The following is a 25,651-nucleotide window of genomic DNA, read 5'->3' as shown; positions in this document are numbered from 1 at the left end:
AGATAGAACGGTGGGGTTAAAGGGGGGAAATTGCAGGAAAAATATCACAGTTGTGCTCAGGCAGAATAGACCAAAGGGCTCATCTACTGAGGCTATATAGGTGGAGCTGAGGTATGGAAAAGGTATGACCACACTCATGGGGTTGTATTATAGATCACCCAAATGTCAACGAGAATTAGAGGAGCACATCTGTAGTGAGATAGCAGATAGCTGCAGGAAACATAAGGTTGTGATGGTCGGAGATTTTAATTTTCCACATATTGGCTGGCATTCCCATAATGTAAAAGGGTTGGATGGCTTGGAGTTTGTTAAGCGTGTTCAATAAAGTTTTCTTAATCAATATATAATAAACTCGAGAGAGTGCAATATTGGATCTCCTATTCAGGAACAAGACAGGACAGGGAATGGAAGTATGTGTAGGGGAACATTTTGTGTCCAGTGATCATGCTGCCATTAGTTTCAAGTTAATTAAGAAGAAGGATCAGTCTGGGCCTCGGGTTGAGATTTTAAATTGAAGAAAGGCCAGTTTTGAGGAAATGAGAAAGGATCTAGAATGCGTGAATTGGGATGTTGTTTTCGGGCAAGGATGTGCGAGTTAAGTGGAGGACCTTCAAAGGTGTCATGTTGAGAATACAGAGTTTGCATGTTCCTCTCAAGATTAAAGCCAAAGTTAGCAGGCAGAGGGTACCTTGGTGTTCGAGGGATATTGGGGATCTGGTTCAAAAAAAAAGAGAGGTGTGTAGCAGGTAGGAAATGAGGTACTTAAGAAGTATAAAGAATGCAAGAAAAACCTCAAGAAATAAATAGGAAAAAGATGAAAGGAGACATGAGGTTGCATTGGCAGACAATGTGAAGGAAAATCCTAAGAGTTTCTACGGGTATTTTAAGAGAAAATGGAGAGTAAGGGACAAAATATGTCCCCTTGAAGATTAGAGTGGTGGGCTTTGTATGGAGCCAAAGGAGATGGGTGAGATCTTCAGCATGATGCTGAAACAAGCCATGAAAGACCTCAACAATGAAGACACTGTTTACATCCGGTACCGCACGGATGGCAGTCTCTTCAATCTGAGGCACCTGCAAGCTCACACCAAGACACAAGAGCAACTTGTCCGTGAACTACTCTTTGCAGACGATGCCGCTTTAGTTGCCCATTCAGAGCCAGCTCTTCAGCGCTTGACGTCCTGTTTTGCGGAAATTGCCAAAATGTTTGGCCTGGAAGTCAGCCTGAAGTAAACGGAGGTCCTCCATCAGCCAGCTCCCCACCATGACTACCAGCCCCCCGCACATCTCCATCGGGCACACAAAACTCAAAACGGTCAACCAGTTTACCTATCTCGGATGCACCATTTCATCGGATGCAAGGATCGACAACGAGATAGACAACAGACTCGCCAAGGCAAATAGCGCCTTTTGAAGACTACACAAAAGAGTCTGGAAAAACAACCAACTGAAAAACCTCACAAAGATTAGTGTATACAGAGCAGTTGTCATACCCACACTCCTGTTCGGCTCCGAATCATGGGTCCTCTACCGGCATCACCTATGGCTCCTAGAACGCTTCCACCAGCGTTGTCTCCGCTCCATCCTCAACATTCATTGAAGCGACTTCATCTCCAACATCGAAGTACTCGAGATGGCAGAGGCCGACAGCATCGAATCCACACTGCTGAAGATCAAACTGCGCTGGGTAGGTCACATCTCCAGAATGGAGGACCATCGCCTTCCCAAGATCATGTTATATGGTGAGCTCTCCACTGGCCACCGAGACAGAGGTGCACCAAAGAAGAGGTACAAGGACTGCCTAAAGAAATCTCTTGGTGCCTGCCACATTGACCACCACCAGTGGGCTGATATCGCCTCAAACCATGCATCTTGGCACCTCACAGTTCAGCGGGCAGCAACCTCCTTTGAAGAAGACCGCAGAGCCCACCTCACTGACAAAAGACAAAGGAGGAAAAACCCAACACCCAACTCCAACCAACCAATTTTGCCTTGCAACTGCTGCAACCGTGTCTGCCTGTCCCGCATCGGACTTGTCAGCCTCAAACGAGCCTGCAGCTGACGTGGACATTACCCCTCCATAAATCTTCGTCCGCGAAGCCAAGCCAAAGAAAAAGAAATATTTATCAGCAGTATTCACTCAGGAAATGGGCACCCAGACTTGTGGAAGTAAGGAAGATGAGCAATAAGTTCATGGAATTTTTACAGATTAAAGAGGAGGAAGTCATCTTAAACAAATAAGGATAGATAAATCTCCAAGGCCTGACCAGATATTCCCTCGGACCTTAAGGGAGCTGACTGTCAAAATTGCAGGGGCTCTGGCAGAAATATTTAAAATGTCCTTTCCCATGGGTGTGGTGTCAAAGGATTGGAGTTAGCTCATGTTGTTTAAAAAAGACTCCAAAAGTAACCCTGGAAATTATAGGCCAGTGAGCCTGATGTCAGTAGTAGGTAAATTATTGGAAGGTTTTCTTAGAGATCTGCTAAACAATTATTTGGATCACCAAAAATTGATTAGGGACAGTCAACGTGGCTTTGTGCATAGTAGGTTATGTTTAGCTTAATCTTGTAGAGTTTTTAGAGGAGGTTACAAGGCAAGTTGACGAAGGAAAGGCTGTGGATGTTGTCTATTTGGATTTTAGTAGGGTCTTTGACAATGTCCCACATGGAAATTAGTCAGGAAGGTTCGGACCCTATGTACAGTATTCATGGTGAAGTAGTGAACTGGATTTGACCAATGGCTGGGATGGGAGAAGCCAGAGAGTAGTGGTGTATGATTGCTTCTAAGACTAGAGGCCTGTGACCAGTGGTGTGCTTCGGGGATCGGTGCTGAGACCATTGTTGTTTGTCATCTATATCAATGATCTGGATGATAATGTGGTAAATTGAATCAACATATTTGCAGATGACACTAAGATTGGCACCATTGTGGACAGCGAAGAAAGTTTTCAAGGTTTGCAGAGGGATCTGGACCAACTGGAAAAATGAACTGAAAAATGGCAGATTAAATTTAATGTAGACAAAGGTGAGGTGTTCGACAAACCAGGAGGTGACCAAGAGGTAAATGGTAGGGCACTTAGGAAAGTGGTAGAACAGAGGAATCTGGGAATACAGGTATAAAATTCCCAGAAAGTGGTGTCACATACGAATCGAGTGGTAATGAGAGCTTTTGGCATATTGGCCTTCATAAATCAAAGTATGAGTTTAGAAGTTGGGATGTTATGGTTGTAAAAGAAATTGGTGAGGCCGAATTTGGAGTATTATGTGCTGTTTTGGTCACCTAACTATAGGAAAGCTATCAATAAGGTAGAAAGAGTGCAGAGAAGATTTACTAGGATGTTGCCTGGACTTTAGGAATTGAGTTACAGGGAAAGGTTAAACAGGCTAGGACTTTATTCCCTGGAGCGTAGAAGAATGAGGGGGAATTTGATAGAGATATTTAAAATAATGAGGGGGATCGACAGAGTAAATGTAGACATGCTTTTTCTATTGAGGGTATGCAAGGTATAAACTAGAGGACATGGGTTAAGAGTGAAAGGAGAAAAGTTTAGGGGGAACATGAGGAGGAAATTTTTCACATAGAGTGGTGGGAGTGTAGAACAAGTTGACAGCTGAAGTGGTGAATGCGAACTCAATTTTATCATTTAAGAAGAATGTGGACATGTATGTGGATGTGAGAGCTATGGAGAGCTATGTACTGGTGCAGCTCAGTAGTTCTACGGAAAAAATGGTTCAACGCAGGCTAGAAGGGCAGAAGGCGCCTGTTTCTGTGCTGTAATGTTCTATAGTTCTAAACCCAGGTGGTCACAGGGTGAACATGCAAACTCTACACAGGCAGCACTAGAGGTCAGGAATACTCCAATCTGCTGGATGTAATGTCAGTATTTCCATCCTGAATGAAGTAAATTACCCATGAAGTGGAAGGATTAAAAGTTAATGGCAATCTGAGTGAAAGTTGCTGAATTTAGAAGTGGGAATCACTCTCAGTCATGTTTGCATTGGATGAGTGGGATCAGTAATCTCTCCAATTGCCAGAAATCCGAGGAGCAGCATTAAAATTGAGGCATGAGTCAACCCAAGTTCCTCTCAAACTTGCTCTGTTGTTCATTTGATCATGATGTCAGCTCTATTTTCCCACCTGATTTCCTCGTATCACGATTCACCTGTGGACAAAATACTGTAATCTCCCTCAGCCTTCAGTACACAGGCATTTTACCTGCCAAGTCTCAGCAGAGAGTTCCAAAAATTCACAACCCTTTGAGAGAAGAAATTCCTCCTCATCTCTGTCTCGAATAAGCAATCCCTGTTCAGTGATTAGGATTTCAAGATTCCTTTATAGTCGTGTAATAGTACAGAACATGCAATATTTCACAAAATTGCCTTCTGCCTGGTGTAACGCAGACAAAGACTCACCTTTATTGCTGCCCGGTGCCCTTAACAATAAGATAGTTTCACCTCTTGTTCTTCTAAATTCCTCTGAGCATTGGCCCAAACTACTCAACCTTTCCTCGAAAGCAACTCTTTTATTTCCAGGAATCAGTCTACTAAACTTTTGCCAAATTTCCTTCAATGTGCAGATGAAAGCTAATTGTGTAATTAATAGATTTTTAATATTTTCCTGGGACTTGCTGGATGTTGCAATGGGGTAAGGTATGTCAGGGCCTGTGAATTGGATGTTCTGTTTTTGACAGGGTTTGACCATTGCTGCCAAGGCATGCTTTTTCCCTTTAAGTGTGTGACAAGGTCATTTCAGAGGGTGTCTGCAAGTCAACCTCATTGCTGTGGGCAATATGTCACCATGCTGAAGGCAGCTTTGAATCAGTTGATACCTTATGACAAGCTGTTAGTTTTCTGATTTCCATTCCTGAGGTGAGATTTTAGTCTACCTTTTTATGAGTAATTCATTAAACTCGCTAATTACTGTGATGGGATTTGAACTCTCTTTTATTGTCATTAGTCCAGGCCTCCTTAAGTTCACTGTTCAATTGCATCCATTCATTGTAGGGGGAAAAAAAGAGACTTGAATACTTTTCCAGTGGAATCACTCTTCCCAGAAGGACTGTAATAAACAGCAAAAATTCGCTCCACATAATGATGGACATTTAGAATGGAGATCTTGCAGCGAATCTAATCTGGAGTTTTATTTTGTGACAGCCCAAATTTGTGTTGGATAAATAAACTATAAAAAGCTATTTAATTTTGCTTTTACAGATCAATGGAAAAATCTGAAATATACTGATGAAATCCAAAACATTTTGAGTCATTTTCATGCTTTGGCATACTCTATTAATATATGCTTTAGAAATTGCCATGAAGAGAATCAATTTGTGTGTCAGACAGTTCAGTGCAGCTATTGACACCACTGCCCGTTCATCTGTCAGTGTAAATGAATTTTGTTTCAAAGACAAATCTGTTGTGAACATTTTTTAGCTTTTCCTCAAGCCTAATTTCCTATCTCATTACATTATAAACATCTTAGACAACAAAAAATGTGATTTATGTTTGATCGAAATGATGTAGGTTCCTGGTTCATTTCATTTTCAATCACTTCTTATTTACATTGTATTTTATTACCATCCTGATGTTCACCAAATTTTTCAGTAGTTTGTAGTGTCTGCCATTCACTAATTGTAACCGATGGCAGGTTTAGTCAAAAAAATAAATGTAAGGTGTGTTGATTCATAAGTTACACACTTTATTTAATTGGAAGACAGGTCTCTGCCTTGTTGAGTTTAACCTGTCTAAACACAGTTTATATCTTAAAGAAAAAAGCTGTTCCAGACTGCTTCCCAAGAACATTATCAAACTAAATTTGACACCAAGCCATAAAGGAGGTATTGGGAAAGGTGACAACACTGTTGGTCATGGTGATATGGTTCAAGCAGTAACTCAGCGGAGGAGAAAGAAAGGATGGGAGGTTCAGGGCAGGAGTGTTGGAGGCCTGACAGCTGGGGGCTAGAATCATTAAGAGCCAAGGTAATCAGACTGCAAGGCATGCAGAAATACCAGAGGATTGTATGGGAGTGGAGGAGAACTTACTGAAAAAGGCCAACAATTTGTACTTAACAACAATCACATTTTTTTGTAACGAAAGATCAGTAAGAAAAAAGTGAAAAGATTTTAATGGTTAGAATTGAATATTTCTTCCATTTTATCGCTGGTAGATTCAAATATGATTCATATAGATCTTTATTGAACCATTCTGCAACTATAGATGGCTGTGATGCTTCATTACCCAATGAACTGAACACCTATGTCCGCTTTGAGAAGAAGAGCCAAACAATATCTACTAGAATTCCTGAAAAGGCTGAGGACCCTGTGATATCTGTCTCTGAGGACAATGTTGGAATATTATTCAAGAGGGTGAACCCTCGCAAGGCACCAGGCCCTGACGGCATACCTGGCAGGGTACTGAAAATCTGCGGCACCCAACTAGCCAGAGTGGTCACAGACATTTACAGCCTCTCGTTGCTGCAGTTAGAGGTTCCCACCTGCTTCGAAAGAGCATCAATCATCCCAGTGCCCAAGAAAAGTAGTGTGAGCTGCCTCCACGACTTCCGCCAGTAGCACTAACTTCTACTGTGATGAAATGCTTTGAGAGGCTGGTCATGGCCAGAATTAACACATACCTAAGCAAAGGTCTGGACCGCTGCAATTCGCCTATCATCCCAATCGTTCCACAGTAGACGCACTGGCTCTCCACAGCGCTGGATCACCTTGAAACAGCAATTCACATATATATGGCTGCTCTTCATTGACTACAGCTCAGCCTTCAATATCATTATTCCCTCAGTGCTGGCCAACAAGCTACGAATTCTAGGCCTCTGAACCCACTTCTGCAACTGGATCCTTGACTTTCTCATCGGAAGACCACAGTCAGTACGAATTGGAAGTAATGTCTCTTCCTCACTGATCATCAATGCAAGTGCACCCCAAGGATGTGTGCTTAGCCCACTACTCTACTCGTTATACACCCACGACTTTGTGATCAGGCAGAATCACAAACGACAATGAGGAAGTATACAGGAGGGAGCAAGATCAGCTTAGACAGGAATAGGTAGTAGAAATCCAGTTTCGTCAAGTTTTACTATTTTTGGTACACAGACAGCCAATCTGATCAATGCCTGAAGAGGGCGCACAAAATCAGTGAACCGGTGCGGACTCGAAAGGCCAACATGGCCTTTTTCCGCTCTGTAAATGGTTATATGGTAAAACATGGAGACGGCAACTCAGAAACTGTCCAATTGCCCTTTTCTTTTCTCATCTCTGCAAGCTTTCTTACTCCAGATTCATTGCTTGATGGGAAATGGAAGGAGTGGATGTGATAAATGGTTTTGTGGTCTTCCTCATTGTGGAGAAAGATGATTTCAATTGAAATGTTAATGCTTTAAGTCATTTGCCCAGTGAAATTACTAAAAGTTGGTGTTCGTTGGTTAATCCAAGAGGGGACATATTTTTCACAATTAATCACGGGGAGTACAGGAGTTGACCAGTTCTTAGAACCAATTGACAGATTAGGATATTGCTGTTCAACACTCCCCACACATATCTCATTGAACGCAACTGATCAGCTATTCATTAATATTGTAATATTTTCTCCTGATGGACTGACACTGGTGTAATGTTCAAGTAAAAACGTGCAATTCTTCAAAATGTCGTATCTTTTACCAAATCCACCAACTTCATGCACATCAGTGTTAATTATTTAAATGATTGCTTTTGTTACTTGCTGCAATTTCCAGCTTGATTTGTACTAGATGTACGCTCTGCATCTGTCAATTAGTTGCTAATTCATTTGTTCAAGGAATCTGCTCTCAGTGAATGTCATTCTAATGATGTTATTATTCAAAGGAGCAGTGAAAATTGAAATGAGTGATTGCGTCTCAAGGGAGTAAAACTGAGATCCAACTCTTTCTGTCCTGCTAGGATGTTATTGTTGGAGGGAATTAAATTGATTATCTATATAGACGCTATTCGTTCCCTTCACTCAAATCATCCATAGGTAAAAAAAAGTTCAATGCCACTACCTGCTCCTGGAACCAGATATGCAAGATCCCCCTCCTCTGTAAGCTGTAAGATCTGCTGCGTTTCTCCCACACTTTTGTATGAGAGAGATGCCTCTCCCATTTGTATGTGTGGGGATTGACAGTAGTGATAGGCATTTTGAGCCTTATGAAGCAAAAGAAATGTCTGAAAAGAGCCTGTGGACAGTCGAAAATATCTGAGAAAGCTTGAGTGTGGTGAAACTGATACATGGACTGTTGTGAAAACGCAATGCTGGAGAATCTCAGGAAGATCAAACATGTAGCAAAGATAAAGATACATAACCGACATTTCAGGCTTGAAACCTTCATCAAGATATGAACAAAATGTGAGCAGGCACTTGAACTAAATGTGGAAGGGTGGGGGCAGGGGGAGGAGCACAGTCCCACAGGCAGGAGGTTTTAGGTGGATAAAGAGGGAGGGGGAGATGTCTCTATGTATGGAGAGGGAAGGCAATGAGAGCTAGAGGAAAGAAGACAGAGGAATGGGGAAGAGATGGAGAACTGGGAGTAGACTGGCAGAAACCAGGCTGTTGTCTGACATCAGATATGTCTTTATCTTGGCAGGTGGTTATGGTTGGCTGCACAAGATTGGGGAGTGACATTATATTTATAATGGGTTCTTACTGTGCATTTTAGAGGATAAATAAAGGGAGATCCGGTTTATGAATGGCTTTAAAGCTAAGCAGTTATTGCCGACCTTATTAGAGTCGAGGCATTTCAGTATTAGGTATAACCAAATGCAAACAATTTTACAGCAAGGAAGACACAATATCTGTTCAAAATGCAAGCAACTGATAACATAAAGCAAATACCAATTGATGAAAACCCATCTTTTGGCCCTCTATTGGATAGGGGCAAAATTGCAATCCTTCACTTAAATCACACCTTGTAACCCACCACTAGTGAGCTCTGTGGGTGGGAAACATCAAAGCCTGCAGGCACTGTGGTTGTAGAAATGCTGGAGGAACTCAACAGGTCTTGCAGCATCCATAAGAGATAAAGGGATATAACCCACGTTTTGGGCCTGGGCCCTTCTTCAAAGTACGAGCAAAAAGTGAGCTACTTCTTCTTTCCTGCAAAGTTTTATATAATGTACTGTGGCAATCATCTGTCAGGAGTCTGAGAAGTGGCGAAATAGTTCTTCAGACCAAACCAGTGGATCCTAGTGAGATGCCACCTCTGCCATGTTTTGAGCTGGAGTCATTGCATGGAAGTGGAATGGATACGCTTGTTTTCAACTGATAAGCAGATGGAACCATGTAACAGATACGTTATTTCACTTACCATCATTGCTTCTGCTTCATATAGTGTTTCTTATTTAATGGTGGTCTTCATTTCCTCTCAATGTAATCCCTCTGCCCTCACCATAGTTCAGTTAAATGAGCAACTCATTTTCAGTGATCGTTGATATTTGCAGTGTCAGGGTCGTACTGGAGGTGATTGTGAAGAAGAAACTTTGCATGGGTGGCTAATTTCTGTAATATTTTGCACTAATTTAAGTGAACTATATTGAAATTGCAGACTGTGCCACCGGTGCTAGTTTACAAGCAGTCACAGCCTGACAGGTGAGCACTGCTGCACTGGCTGGCTTTCCTACTGGGCAGGAGACCGTAAATATCTTAATTGGGCAAGGAGACCTGGATTGATATTCCTGCCCTCTGAACCCATGACTAAACAGTTCTGAGTACTCTCCAACCAGATGGTATTAACATTGACCTTTCCAATTTCTACTCGCCCACTCCCCACTCTCCCTCTCTTTCCCATCCCTCTGTCTTCTTTCCTCCAGCTCTCCGCCCTCCCTCCCCTGTAAGCTGATGTGTCATCCCTCCCTTATCCACCTATTTCCTCCTGCTCGTGGGACCGTGCTCCTCCCCTGCCCCTCTCCCACCATTTTGTTTGGGCACAGGCCTACATTTTGCTTATACCTGGATGAAGGGCTCAAGCCCAAAACATTGGTTATGTATCTTTATCTTTACCTACTGAGTTTCTCCAGCGTTGTGTTTTAACCTCAATCATGATTTCTGCAGTCTTTTTGTTTTACTAAACCTTTCTGGATTATACTTGAGCTCATTGGGTCATGTAGCATGTCGGCCCACTGTGTACACACCTGTCCATTTGAGGCGGCACGGATAGCGTGGCGGTTAGTGCAACACCTTTACAGCACCTACGATCGGGACTGGGGTTCAAATCCAGCGCTGTCTGTAAGGAGCTTGTACATTCTACCCATGTCTTGTGTGGGTTTTCCCTGGGTGCTCTGGTTTCCTCCCACCGTTTGAAACATACCGGAGGTGTAGGTTAATTGGGTGTAAATTGGGCAACACGAAGTGGGCTGAAATGGCCTGTTACCATGCTGCATGTCTAAATTTAAAATTTAAATTCTTCTCCCCCTTTCCCGCACTCAGCTCATGCCTTCCATATTTTTGTGATTCATGTGCTCTTCTAAGTAGTACTTGAATATTGTTAGAGTCCATGTCACCAACACCCAGCGGCACCCAGATTCCAACAGCCCCTGGATTCTTCCTCAAAACCCATGCGCTGTTACATTTCTGCTGAGGAAGAAGTCTCTAACTATCCAGCCTATCAGAATTCTGTCTACTTTGCTCAAGTCCTTCTCTACTATCTGCATCCCATGTCGAATTAAATTTGAAGCAGGTGGGTATTTTGGTGGGAGAGAAAAAAAAATTAAAATCGCAAAAACCTTGCATACTGTCCCGACCAGTCCAGGCAGTATAGATTAGATGTGTTTATATATCATATCTATAGTACTTCATTGGAATTGCTTGAAATTGACCAGGAAACCTGTTCAAGTCAAGAACAAACAAATAGGCTCTGTTTTATTCCTGACATATGTTATATTTAATTATGATCAATATGAAAACTGACAACTGTGAATCAAACATTACATCAAAGAGATAGGACCTGCCAATAACGAGAGCAGACACACGAGAGGCTGCAGATTCTGGATTCTGGAGCAAAACGCAACATACTGGAGGGACTCAGTGGGTCATTCAGCATCAGTGGGAGAATAAGACTTGAGGAAGGGTAGGGGACCATTCTTTTTCTCCCTGTTCTTCCAGCGGGTTGTCCTTTGCTCTTGATAAAGAGTTTGTTGCTGATTTGAAACTTTGATAAATTGAGACCGTAGCACAGCACTGAATGTGGAGAATGCTGTTTGATCTAAATCTATCCCATCTGTTATTATACTCTTGCTTTTTACATTATCAGAAGAAACTTTTTTTATGGTTAAGGTTTCTTCCAAAAAAAAAATCATTCTTTACGACTCCACTTCACTGGCATATTGATCAAAAAATATTGTTCCTGTGGATGAAATGCATTATGGCCAGTAAATCTGTCAGCGAGTACAAGAAATCCATCAGATTTCTAATAAGAAAAGACTGGTTCCCCCTTCAAAGGTAACTTAAAACTATATTGCCTCAAAACTTATTATTCCTGGCCTGTGGTACTTGTAAATACTTTTATATTCTACCTCCAAACACCAGCCAATGAAGTAAAATTGGGATTACCCAACTAGGAAGAAATTCCAAGCAAATTTATTTCACTGAGTGAGGTGAATGCACAAAATAACTTTTACTGCCACTAATCTTTTTGTTCACAGGAAAGAGTTTGTGAAGCAGGTCCCATTGTCTTGGTCTTCATGTTTTTAGCACTGAGATTCTGTTTTAAGATTTTACGTTTTCTAAAAACAACTTCAGGAGCAAATACACGCTTTCTAATGTGAATCCAATGAAGTAAAATCATTCTATCGATATATGGATATGAGGAGAGCCAAGAGATAAAGGGAAATGGAGCAACAGGATAGGGATCGGCCAGTTTGAATGGCAGGTCGCATGGCTTAATCCTGCTCTCAGTTCTTCTGTCGTTAAAAGGTTTTATTGAGCTGCAAAGTTGTTTATTTCTAAAGAGAGTGCATGTATTTTATAAGCACATGCTCTTAACTCAGTTACAGTGGACAGTTGAGAGGAAAATGCAAAAGCTTCGCTTCCCATTTTGAAGCTCATCTTGTGCTCTGTGTTGTCAACTTCCTTTTGGTTATTGAGTTGCTGCAAAACTGTGCATCCACCTACCCTGGTTTATTAAACTGTTTTTTTCGTTGGAATGATACTGCAAGCCAGTTGATGTCTGTCATCTACACCACTGTTCATGTCAGGCTTCGTAAACCTTTGGAACACCATGAATTCATTTATTGTTGCTTTTCTTTCCATAGCCACCCTTCTTTCATCTCCTTTCCCATCACTCGATTCATCTAGTGAGTATACTTGCATGCCATTGTTTGTTTTATAAGTCCCTCAGCAAGTTTAGCTTCTCCAACTATTATTAAAGTTGGGTTCAGTCAACGTTCCAGATACTAGAGTCTGAAATTTGGATTGATTTGAAGCTGAGAAAACTTTTTTTATTGCCTAAGAGAAAATGCAGTTTGAAGTTTGATAGCATGAATTAGATGTTCTTAATATTGCTCCAATTAAAAGTGGAATATTAATCTATAATGTGAAAGATTTCTCAGCATGACATTAGTTTCAGCTTCCTGCCATGACAATGAAGAGGTTGTTTTTTTTAACCTGCACAAGTTTCTTCAATTTCATCATTAGCTAGAGACATAACCATTTCTGGTTTAAGTTTGCATGATTTATTAACCACGTTTACCAAACCAATAACATTCTCTGCACACTCATTTCACTTGAGAACCATTTTTAATACCTTGGATGAGTTGCCATTTGGGACGATTCTGATTAAGTTGGATTGTGTTGCCATGGAGTTGCTTATGCAGTCTAGCAGAAATAACCTGGCCAAGGATTTGTGCTTGCATGGTTTCGACTGTAGGATAATCGCACAGTTGCACTAAAACCCTCGGTTCATGCTAGAGAAGCTTCAAATTTTGTACAGATTATTGAGGATTGTTTATTTAAAACAAATGTTAGAGATCACTTTGAAATCAAGCAATATTTGGAATTAAAATTAAAAATTCATGAAGGCTAATTTTATTAGATGGAGCCCATATTCGAGGAGTTGTACCACTAATGCCTTTTCATAACAAAAGTATTTCAGCAACATTTTTTATATTCCAGTTTGGGGGAAACAGAGCACAAACATAATAATTTGTTCAGTTGAATGAAGTTCAATATTTTATGGAGGGGTGGTGGGGGGGGGGGGTCTTCCTACTTATGAAGCTACACCTGGCAGTGAATCTCCTGTCTTTGTAGTTCTTTCATTTTATCACAATCTCAGAGTGGGCCCAGAGATAGCTGCCAACAGGAAAGTAACAATAGGTATATTTCTCGCTTAATTTGTGGTAGAAATTGCATGTTTTTGTAAGTAGAGGGAGATGTATATTGACACCAACACTATTTAATCTCTGTCAAGCAGTTTCAAATATGTAACAATTTATTTCAGTGCATGCAATTTGAATTTAAAATAGTGTGAAATCAGTCTGCTGAAACTGAATGGAATTCATAATTATGGAAAAAATAATTCTCTTTAATTTGGAGGGGATAAAATAGACAGATGAGCAGTTTTCAATATGAGCAAGTAAAAAGAAAGACTCCAACTTGACTGGAGGAATGCAAGTTTTAACCCTAACTCGGTAACCTAATTCATCTGTGATTGATGAGCTATAAAATCTGGTGTGCAAGTCAAATCTGTGTGCGGCCATTGATGTTTCTCTTAAAAATTGGGGACATTTTCTCATCTATATATCTTAGAAGATAATATATAGAAGCCGTTTAAACACATTAATTTATAATCTTGATTTCATACATGTACTAACTTCTGTTGAAGATGTTGTCATCATCAGTTTCTTGGTGCTAGTATTTCTCTTGCATTTTTTGGCGTCCTTCAGTGTGGTTTAGAGATTACATTGTGGCCAATGATAAATGCTTGACTCTGTCGTCTGGCTGCACTGAAAGATTTTTCTTGGTTTCTGACAAAATTTTATCGCAGCACACTTGACAGCTCATACAACTTCATCTTGAGGGAGAGTGCTGTTTGTTCAATATAGTTCAATATATCAAAATAAAAATGAATTATTCATTCAGTTAAATTGAATCCTTCTTGACATCTATAAAATGGTGCATCTTGTTCATTCTACTCGATGCTGTTTGATCAATGTCTTTGTTCCCAAAATACTTTAGACATTGTAACATAATGGTGGTCATGCTATCCAAAGATACTGACCACAAGCAGAATGGTTTGATAGGGCAGGGTTTGGGTCGACGTAGATGTAATTCTTGATATAAAATGTCCAATAACAAAATTTTTACTTTCAAATTGGAAATTGTTTAAATAATCTTTTGCGTAATTGTTCTACCATTGTAGAGTGCATGCTCTAACATGCACTACCATCAGTTTAATTTTGGTGAAGAAATGTAAAAAAAAAAGAAATTTAAATGAATTTAGTGTCTATACTGTTCAGATTTGTGAATGGAAATGTCACATCAATTAAAAGGTTCAAGAGTATCTGATTTCTTTGCTACTCCTTCTTCTTTTTTGGCTTGGCTTCGCGGACGAAAATTTATGGAGGGGGTAAATGTCCATGTCAGCTGCAGACTCGTTTGTGGCTGACAAGTCCGATGCGGGACAGGCAGACACGGTTGCAGCGGTTGCAGGGCAAAATTGATGGGTTGGGGTTGGGTGTTGGGTTTTTCCTCCTTTGTCTTTTGTCAGTGAGGTGGGCTCTGCAGTCTTCTTCAAAGGAGGTTGCTGCCCGCCGAACTGTGAGGCGCCAAGATGCACGGTTTGAGGCGATATCAGCCCACTGGCGGTGGTCAATGTGGCAGGCACCAAGAGATTTCTTTAGGCAGTCCTTGTACCTCTTTATTTAAAATAAACAGCATACAAGGGCATATTGGGAACTCAGTACTCAAAAAATATATTCCTGCCATAGCTATTTCTGATTAATTTATTTGGAACTGAGAAGATTGGATGCTGATTGCAAGAGTGGAAGTGATCAACACAATGATTCCTTGTTGATCGAGCATTACCAAGAAATTATTCAAATTTTCACTAATTTCATCAGTGCAAGTGCCTTAAGTCTGGCATAAGTAATTACTTAACAGGGCTTAGCAAGTCTCTTCCATCGATGTGTGAAATAGACAAGGTTGGTCACAACATTGATTCTAGTCTTCCTGGTACCTGAACCCAGGGATATTGCAGATGAACTCTATCACTTGTTTTGACTGATGGTGTGTATATATACATTTAGGACCTTGGGTCATGGAGTGAATAATGATTGCTTGGGTGAATGTGATGGGTTTTTGTAAGTTCAGGGACGGTCACAATTTTGGGTTGGAAAGGGAGAACATCCTCTGCTTGCCCTGGACAGAACCTCTATGGGAGCAGAATTGTATGCCTTCACTGTATTATCACTGACCTTTTAAAAATAAAGGGAATCTATTGAATTACAAAATGCAACATATTTCGTATTTGTGGTTCTAATGCAACTGAACATTAATCCTGTTTTTATCTTAGTGCAGTGCAAGACTAATAACACTTGGCTTTTAGTGAAGAAAATATCAGTGCTGATTTTATTTTAAAGCAGGACTAATGCCATTTTGTATTTCAGCAAAGCAGAACATTTAATAACATCATTTATTGCAATAAAATATTGTTGGATGCCACATCATAACTTACTAAAATATTTTTTTCTATATTAAAACTACAGCTAAGCACTTTTTATCAATTGTTTAGATGCTAAACTGAAAAACAACATTGTAAGAATCAACGGCAGAACTGATTCAATTTGTTTTATTTTTTCCCCTAAGCCCAGTGATCCTATTGAAATTTTAGAAATGTATTCTTTATTTTCTCATTAGATTTCGGCTGGGCATGTCTACAAGACTCAGCTACTGTGGCCTTCCTTGTACTCTTCATTCATTAGCATATAGTATGTCTCATAATGAACATTATTTGTAGCCTTCAGATTGAAGCATACAAGCAAGACTCCCATTGCAGCTTTTTTACAACAGCTTCTGCATCATCTCGCATTCATTGCATAATTGCTGCATTGTTGCCCTGGCATCGCATGTGGAATGGAATAAAATTTGTACACCTTTCCATTTGTGGTTTTCCTGAATCAAATGGAAATCACCGGTGCTGAAAAGTGTAAAATTCAGACATGGTTGTGAGTTTTGGGGATGATTAAATTCACAACCTATGATGGAATTGTATGTGAAAAGGGGTGCTGCTCCCTGCATTTGTAGAGCTGCAAAATTTCCTCTGAAGATGTTATTTGGGAAGAGTTCAAGAATCTGCCTCCTGGGATAAAATGATCAGGTTATTGTATTTTGATCAATTTTTAATTTTTCACTGAGATGTTCAAGCTTTGCCTGAAACTAATTGCATTTCTGTAACAAAATGCTTTGCAATTTTTCCTTTCAAATTGTTTAACGACTAAACATTCTCATTTACAATTGCAGCCAGAGGAAATACTGCTGATGTTTGTTGCAACCAGAGAGCTTGACTTAAATATCCCAGCGTCCCATTTGTACTTTATTGTTTTTTGGTTTGGTTTTGGTTGATTCAGTCTGTGACTCTATTTCTGCCCATGTTTACATCAGTTTTAATTTTATATTTTTCATGTGCTCTCCTCCACTTTCCTTTCAACCAATTATGTACGTGCGTATCATGTGACTTTGTCATGTGGCTTGCATGGTGCTGATGATGTCGTCCACGCTGGTGAACAGAAGGTAAAATCTTTGTTCTGATTGGTTGAATAAATTGAACAAGTTTCTCCAAAGGGTTCAGTAGAGTTGAGCATTATGGAAATTTTTATAAATGCCTGCTAAAATACATTTTTATGTATTTACCAAAATGTTTGCAGAACAAATCTCATTTTAAAAGATGAGTGCCATGGTGTCAAATGAAACTGTGGAAGGGTGAAAGGTAAAATGGAAATTGTTTCTTTGAAACAAAAAAGAAGTTATAAACCATTAATTATGCTTTTAACTTGGTAATAAATTAGCCAATTAACCTATTCAGAGTGCTATTGACTCAGAAGAGCTTAACATACCAGGGAGAAGTCTCCTCATCTGCTGTTGATAAACATGACTTCTGTATATGTCCTTCATACACGGTGCCCTGAACATCAATTTAATTCTGTTTGTAAAATCCTAGCAAGCTTAGTTCACTCCAAGCTTTTAGAGGTAGGCTCTCATAAATAATTGAACAAAGGGGCAAAAGATAAAATTAATAACACAAACTTTTTAAAAAAAAAAGTTTTCATGGAGTTGTATGCCAGAATAGGGGGCTGCAATGAACTTTGGGGGGAAAAATAATATTGAACTAGATTGCATTTATTTAAAGAGTTATATTTTTGTTTAGTTTATTTAAAAATAATGCTTTTTTTTTCCAGCTGCCAAATCATATAGATTTATAAAAGCTTAAAATTTGTTTTAATTTATTTTGGGTTTTTTTCTGATCTCAGCCATGTGCATAGAAGAACTTTACAGCTAAGCTTCATGCCCATGTGTTCAGGATGGGAAATCTTGGCCATAAAGTTCATCAGAAGAAGGCCTAAGGCAAATCTTTTGAGTTAACCACCACAAATAATGGAAAACAAACATTATGTCCTCACTCTCTTGAAGAACTGACTGTTTAAGGTGCCATTCCTGTTAAACAATGTGTGCCAATAAACTGAATATTACACATAAGCAGCAATCTTCCAACTAGTCAGTTTCCTCCAAGGAGTGAGAGCATCAAATTTGGTTCAGAACTTGGCTGATATTCCAGCAGCAACAGTTTCTGTCGTTTCGGTGCAGCACCACAACTTGATCATTTGTGCCGTGTGCGCAGAGATAGGAATATTCTGGGATCAATTTACACCACCAGGTGGAATGTAAATCTGATGCTTGATATAGATACAAAAACAATTCCTCGTTAAAAACCTGACTATCATTCAAGATGCAAATTATTTTGATACAATCGTGTACTAAAGTAATACCTACCATTGTATTAATTTAGTTTTATTAGCTAGTTCACATTAATTTTGAGTAAATTGAAATAATATGCAATTTATCAAGAATTTACTTCTGTAATTAGATGACCTATAAAGACGGAGAAATGTTTAAAAGTTAAAATAATCTGTTTTTTAAAAAATACGCACACAAGTGTGTGTGTACAGGTATGCACCGCTTAACATCCAATATGTGTTCTGTGAAATTGGGCATTATGTGATGTGGACGTTGTGCGAACACCATCTTATATACTTAGCAAAGTTGCATGAGATACTGAGTGTACCTGTAAACTTTTTATTTGTAAATAGGGATCAGTGTGGGAACTGACAAGGGGCTGTGGGCAGAGAGCAGGGCAGTGGGATCAGTATGGGGACTGACACTGGTCTGTGGGACCAAGAGAAGGGCAGTGAGATCAGTGTGGGGAGCAACACGGGATCGTGGGGAGAGAGCGGGGCAGTTGGATCAGTGTGGGGACCAACACAAGACTGTGGGGAGAGAGTGGGACAGTGGGATCAGTGTGGGGACTGACACGGGGCTGTGGGGAGAGAGTGGGGCAGTGGGATTAGTTGGGACTGATACAGGGCTGTGGGGAGAAAGTGGGGCAGTGGGATCAGTTTGGGAATACAGTTTACGATTTCCTATAGTTAGCTATCACTTTTCCTAAATTGGTGCGGACTGCTTGCTGTAACTGAATAATTATGAAACTACAAATGTATATGGGGTCAGACGTTGCCCGAATGGACGTTAAGCGCTGCATATCTGTATATGTATGTAAATATACACACACATATATATATATATAGATATATATGTATATATTTATTTGTATGTGTGTGTGTGTATGCACACCCACCCCATATGTGCATATATATCTCTATATATATATATAGATATATATCTATATATATATATATCTATATATATGTGTGTGTATTATTATTTCTGTATTTATTAATTTTATTGCCAGTCTAACAATCATGTTTTTACAAAACAATTGGCAGGTAATTAATGATAAAGAGATAAATAAGGTTTTATCCAATATGTTTTGATGCCCTGATAAAATAATGCATTAGAAGTTAACTTCTCCCAGAGTTAAATCTTTTGAGATAAAATGGTTAATAGCCTGTACTGTATTTTATTAAAATTAGAAGGAAGTAAATGAGGTTTCTGCCCTGCAGATTGCTTTGTGTTTGCACAAAGATGGACATTTTAATCTCCTTGTAATTTCAAGTAAATTGTGATTCAATGTTCCTTGTATTTACACAAGAGCTGTGTGCTGGTGTTGAGTATACAGGTTTAAAATATATGTAATCCATTAATAATACTAACTTCTGGCATAAGATGAGCAAACACTTCAAAGAGCAAAGATAACTTTATTTATTTTATCTGTGGTGCTTCCCTGCTAAAAATAAAATTCTTATTTGTAAATTCCTGGACAGTCAGTCACTTTGTCAGAAATGTGTGTCCTGATCTATTTTTTAAGAGGGAAGCACTGATTCAAACAGAATCCAACTAACACCTGTAACTCACAGCATCACTGCATGTATTGCAACTAGTTTTATTCCCCTCCTGAAGCCTATTGGGCGACATCCAGAGTTTTCAAGGAGGCTGAGAATTGGACCCGCCCATGCATGCCATTTGAATAATGGATATAGGCTGATTTAAATGGACTTTTCAGCTCTGTTTCTCATTTTCTTTTTGCATTTATTTGGTTACAATTGAACAGACTCCTTGTATTAAGCAAGCAATAAGCATTTTTTTTTTCATTTAGGCATCGTCTCTGAAGTTTCCATTACCATTTACACTCAGTGAATTTGACACATGGTGGCAGAAAGGGTGCTGTTAAACTTTATGATAAGATTTAACATTCAGATGTGCCGTGGCCACGTTAAATGTAATTTTCACCACTAAATTAGCCATCTCTCTTGGAAAATATCCCTTTAGCTCTCTGTTGGATGATGAATTTGAATTCCTGCAACTTGGTTGCACTGGACTTATCTATCTTCTCTACCAGAGAATTCCTTTGGTGCAAGCATGCCAAACAAAGATTATTAGCTAAACATGGCTACATGAAGCATGAATCATTAGTGAATGTGAAAAGGCACTTAGTGTAAATGGAACCACCACATGCATGCTAACTGAATCTTTTTCTTCATCTAGAACCAGAAATTCATATAGTTCCATAATCCTAGTCAACATGATGTTCCGAAAAGTGACGCATGATTTCGCATGATTTGTGCTGGTGTTTTCTTCTTCTTTAACTTATTTATTTTGCCCAGAAATAGAGTAAAGCAATTCTTAGTGACTGAATTGTGTAGAACTGTTACATCATCTGGGATCAGCCTGCACAAAGGAACAACTTTTTTTCCCCCTGTATCTTACTTTGAAATCTCACTAACTTGTTAAGTTACAGCAAAACTCTTTATTTGGATTATGAACCTACTCTCTGATAAGTTAACTAAACTTCAAGTGAATATGTTTACAGAATATTAACATTTTAAGAATGCCCGCGTTCGTATAACTTGAGATAAGCGCAAACAGCAGAGTGAATATGTGGTGGTGACTCTTATACTGGAGGCTCAGTTATGAATGATCATTTGTTTGTAGAGAATTTATTGGATAATTAATACACTCAAAGAATCGCGTTCATTACAGAACTCCTTTCCTGCTATAGAATTCTCAACGAGTATTTTTTTGGAAAAGGGATTAGTCTACAGGTGACAATCCTTTGGATTGATGGTCCACAATCTAAAATGAGAATCTTAAATGCTTGCACAGAAAGAGTATTAGTTTGCAGGAGATATTAATGGTGTTGGCTTGGTATACATACCCCTCCAGAGCATCCATTATAAGAGTCTAAATTGTTATGCAGATTCCCCTTTCTTTGCCTCCCTCTTGTCTGATTTGTCCTCAACCAAGTGCCCTGAACTCTTCCTCCCTCTTCCTTCAAAATTCTCCTGAAAACCCACCTCTGTCCAGGCAATGTTGATATCTTTTGCATGTCTCCTTTATCTGTCAAGTTGGAGCAAGTTAATCAACAAAAATGTTCTCAAGCAAGGATCGTGACTCATCTGTGCATCATTTTCACAAACCTTCCACTGATTTAATAGACCTCAGAAATTAGCAATCTAGGCAGGTTTGCCATGAATACAATGAGAGTCGAGCTCCATTTTGATCCTTGGACAATTAAGTTTGTCAATATGTATATATGTTTCGGAAATCGTTGTGACAACTGGTCTCCCTATAAGAGCCACCGCTGCATATAACTGATCTGGTTGAGCAGAACTGCATTACCATTTTCAGTCATTTAATAATTTAACATTCTAACATAATGCAGCATGGTATCTGGAATACCAAAGGGTCATTTTTAAATAGCAATAGAGCTTAGAGTTTCTTATTCCCTCCGCACTAGCATGCAGTAATAACTTAGAGATGTTCCCCTTCCTGTTGGGTTTGCAAGATACTGAAATTGGGAAAATCTCTCCATAGCAATACATTACGTTCAAAACTTAAAAAAAAAATAAAAAGAGCTCAGTTATTCTCTCGCTTGAAGTACTTTGCAGTCAAGAGGCATTTTCAATGATGCAAGGGAGAAGATTAAATTCTGTTTCCAAGCTGTCAGATTTTGTGCAGCTGAGGGGAAAACAGTCAAGATTTCACATATTCCTCAAAAAAATACTTAAAATCTATTTTATCCTAAATATATTGGATTGTGCATTAAATACATTTTGAGAAGAGATAAACCTGGAGTTGGTTTTCTCTTGACACCTCCATTTTATTATTTAAACCCACACAGGTGTCACTCACAGCTGCAGTGCCTTATAAAATAAAAGTATTTCTATTCTTTTCCTGAGTTTGATCAAATATTGTAACTTAAACAACTAATGTGTCCTTGGATTATGGTCTAGAGTCTGTCAGTTCCAGCAGGCTGTAATAAGATGATTTATAAAATGTTATTTCCTTCTTTTCATTTGGATAATAAACCAAAAGTGTAACATACTTAATGATTAACAGCAGTCATTTACAATTATGAACATATCATTTTAGAGTCTTGGTATACAACCCTGGAACACAAATGCATGAGAAAAATAGGAGGCTCTGATTCTGTCAGAATTTGCTCTGTTAATATATTACGGGCTATGAATTGTTTAATGTGCTGGAACTTAAAGACTTTAATTCATCATGACAAGATAGAAGCAAGATCAACATCGGGTGAACTACAATTCCCTCCCTTATACATTAATAATTAGACACCCCAGTTACTGCAGTCTACCTGTGGTGTTATTAAATCCTTGAAATGCAGTTCTGTTCTCAGTAAGTTATTTCAATCCAAAAAAATTTGTATTTTTTTGTAAGAAGTTATTAGTCAATCTAAATCTATTAATGTGCTTTAAGTGGATGCAGACTTGTTATTAGATGAGGACTTTTGGATTATCGGATAAGAAATGTGGTGTTACCAACATTAACTTGTAGGAGAACCAAGTCCACCTAAGCTTGAAGAACATGTACTGGGGAGTGGAAATATCTACAAAGTCAACTGGATCAAGCAGGATGATGGAGGCTCCCCCATTCGACATTACCTGGTCCGATATAAAGCTGTGAGTAAGACATGGTCCATGCCTGAATCTTTGATCTCTGGCATTGAGAGGTACTGCATTGTGGAGTCGAGGAAAATGTGAAAATCTATTAACTTTTATTTAATAATAATGTTAGTAATAGTAGAAAATTTATCACATAAACTAACAATCCAAGACTCTCATATTTGTGAAACAATAGTTATTTATTTGTATATATGAAACTTGTTTGTATGTGTGTTATGTTGATTGTGTGTCTGCATATTTTGCACCAAGGACCAAACAGCACTGTTTTGTTAGGTTGTACTTGTGCAATCAGATGACAATAAACTTGACTTGAATCGTTCTGTTCTCCTTCACCTCTGCCATTCCATCAATTGTAATGGATAGATTCAAAGGATCACTTTGCAAGTGAAACAAAAGCGGTTCTGAGATCTTGAATTATAACCAATTCACAAAGCCCACTGAGTAGCTAAGAAGAGGCACAAATGTTGGAATGATGTTCCATTGAGTCGTCTCGAATTAAATAAGGTGAAAGCCCATTTCAGCCCTGACATGAGTGAGGAATTTGGGGGAAAAGGGGATCTGAAGCTAAAAATTCTGGGTTGGTCCTTCTCCCAATTGTGGTGGTTTCTTGGGCCACTGAAGTGTAGTTGTGTGGCATGGCACTGTAGTTGCCTGATCAAGCAGGGCACAGGTAACAGAAAGGTGAATGGGGTAGAGCTCCAAGTCTTAAGGATTAACAATACCCTGCTGCAATTTGTGAGAATCAATTTCGCCTAGCACTAGTCTTGAATTTCTTGCTGCCTCCTGCCAAGTACTGAGAAACTTGACTCAATTCACTTCTGATGAAGTTTCAGGATGCTTAAAATGTTCAATTAAGGTGAACTAATTAAAGATGGCAAGATAGGTTAATTTAATCAAATATGTGTATGAGATATGCCAATTTAAGGAGAAAGTTTTTATCTCTGATTTTTTTCAAAAATAGCATGATTAAGGCAATATCATGGTTTTAAAAAGATTCATTGTGGAAGCAGAGGAGGGTAGAAAGTCTGAAGATGTGATCTGTCTGAATGATATAGGCGTGGGTTGAATAACATCATAATTTGCCTTTGATACCAAAGTAGGAGTGAGGGGAAAAGTTCAGAATTCTAATTCTAAGAGCTGGTAGATGTCAAACCATTTGGTGAAGAATTTTCAGAGAGCACTTGTTGAGTCTCAATGATACCTTATCAAGTTCAATTAATGCCATCGTGACGTGAATGTGGAGCAATGAAAAGACGGCTGGGTTAGCTGCCTTGACAGGATTGGGTGTCAAGATTACAAAAGTCTTGTGAGATGTAATCTAGATCAACCATTCTCAAAGGGGGCCCTACAGCTCCCCTTGAGGCAACAGCACATTTAAGTAAAAGCCCTGTTTTCTTTTAACCTCATGCCACTATTTTTTAATGATTTTTTTTAATGTAGTCAATAATACAGAAGTATATAAGAAACCAAAACTTGACTGCTCTGCAGGGAAGGGACCCCCATAAACTTTAAGCAGAGTCCAAGAGGGGCCATAGCCGAAAAAAGGTTGAGAATGGCTGTTGTTCATTAGTTCAGGGCAACAAGCAATAGATTAATTTGAGTACTTGTAAAAATGAGAATCAGGGCTTAAAGTTATGATTAATGACAATACTCAAGTTGATAGATTAGACAGTTTTTAACCTGCTGAAATATAAAATGCCTTGACACAATTTTAGAGAATATTAGATGAATATTTTTTTAAAAAACGATTGGAGAACTCAGAGATGAAGGAAATGGAGTCAGAAGTCCACCTTGGAAGGGCAGCTGGGGAGGGCAAGATGGACAGCGGTCTGTTGAAATTTCTGGAAGTGAAATGAACTGCCGAGATTACAAAAATAACTCTTTGAACAATAACAGCTTATCTGTTCACCATGGGAAGGCCATTAATTGTAAGTGGCTTTGGAAGTGAGCCTTCTTGGACAGAATCTGATGATCCCATGAATCTTATCCACCAAATCATCAATTGCGCACTCAGAACTCAAATGTTTTTTAAAACCAAACTTTGCTCCTTGTTCTTTTGTTTTGAAAAGGTTAGGCAAGTGATTGATCCATCATCGACGTGTTGTTCTGCATCAGAACAGGAGCCACCTTGTTAAATCAAACCCAAACAATAGCATGAAAAGTTTTTTTTTAATTTGCACATACAGCAGGCCAATTCAGCCCTACAAGTCTTCCCAAGTTACACCCCATTAACCTACACCTCTGTACGCTTTTGAAGGGTGGGAGGTAAAAAATGCTCTGGAAAAAACCCTCGTAGACACAGGGATAACATACAAACTCCTTACAGACAGTGTGGGATTCGAACCCAGGTCTGGTCCCAGTTGCTGGTGGTATAAAAGCGTTGCACTAACTGCTATGTCATCTTTGCCACCCTATTATTTGGAGATTTGCACACATTCTCGGTTAACTCTCCAATGATGCATTTGGCCTTCGAAACTGCAGCCCTAGAATTTCATTATCGGTTTATTAAAATTAATTTTTAAAATTTAGACATATGGCACAGTATTAGGCTCTTCCAACTCAGGAGCCCATGCCAGCCAATTAACCTACAACCCCAGTACGTTTTGAAGGGTGGGAGAAAGCAGCAACACCCTGAGGAAACCAATGAAGACACAGGGAGAATGTACAAACTCCTTTAAGACAGTTCTGGATTTGAACCCAAGTCAATGGCACTGAAACAGCATTGCACTAAACACTCTCTCATATATCTTTTATTGAAGAATTGATTAAATATTTAACTTCACCCAGATCTGCTTTGGAAACTATTTAGCTTTAACATTTGAATCTTCTGTGCTTTTCCTCCTGTTTGCATTTCTGCTTAGTATGATCTTTGGGGCTATTTCTCCTTCTGTGAGGTTTGTAGCTTTCACAGTTGAACTGGGGATTTAAACTCTATTCAAAAAACTTAAGAGAAAAAAGTGCAGTCTCCATTGAAAGATAAAGCAGTGAGTGAATGATGATAAAAGTTAGAATAAAGTTTAAATCTGCAAGATCTTCCTGC

The 25,651-nt window shown here is 39.1% G+C and overlaps 1 protein-coding gene across 10 annotated transcripts in view; it reads left to right on the top strand.

Moving 5' to 3' along the window:
• ncam1a (neural cell adhesion molecule 1a) overlaps window positions 1–25,651 on the top strand; it is a 443,331-nt gene that overhangs the window by 377,061 nt on the left and 40,619 nt on the right. For 5 of the 10 annotated variants that reach the window (XM_069894928.1, XM_069894927.1, XM_069894929.1 and 2 more), the window contains 2 exons: window positions 12,271–12,312; window positions 22,484–22,608. In XM_069894928.1, the coding sequence (XP_069751029.1) occupies window positions 12,271–12,312; window positions 22,484–22,608 (167 nt within the window). The remainder of the gene's footprint in view (window positions 1–12,270; window positions 12,313–22,483; window positions 22,609–25,651) is intronic. The other 5 variants (XM_069894934.1, XM_069894935.1, XM_069894930.1 and 2 more) reach the window with 1 other exon arrangement.

This window comes from Narcine bancroftii, chromosome 8, assembly GCF_036971445.1.
Source record: "Narcine bancroftii isolate sNarBan1 chromosome 8, sNarBan1.hap1, whole genome shotgun sequence".
In the NCBI taxonomy this organism is placed as follows: domain Eukaryota; kingdom Metazoa; phylum Chordata; class Chondrichthyes; order Torpediniformes; family Narcinidae; genus Narcine; species Narcine bancroftii.
This window is presented reverse-complemented; position numbering and strand designations above follow the sequence as displayed.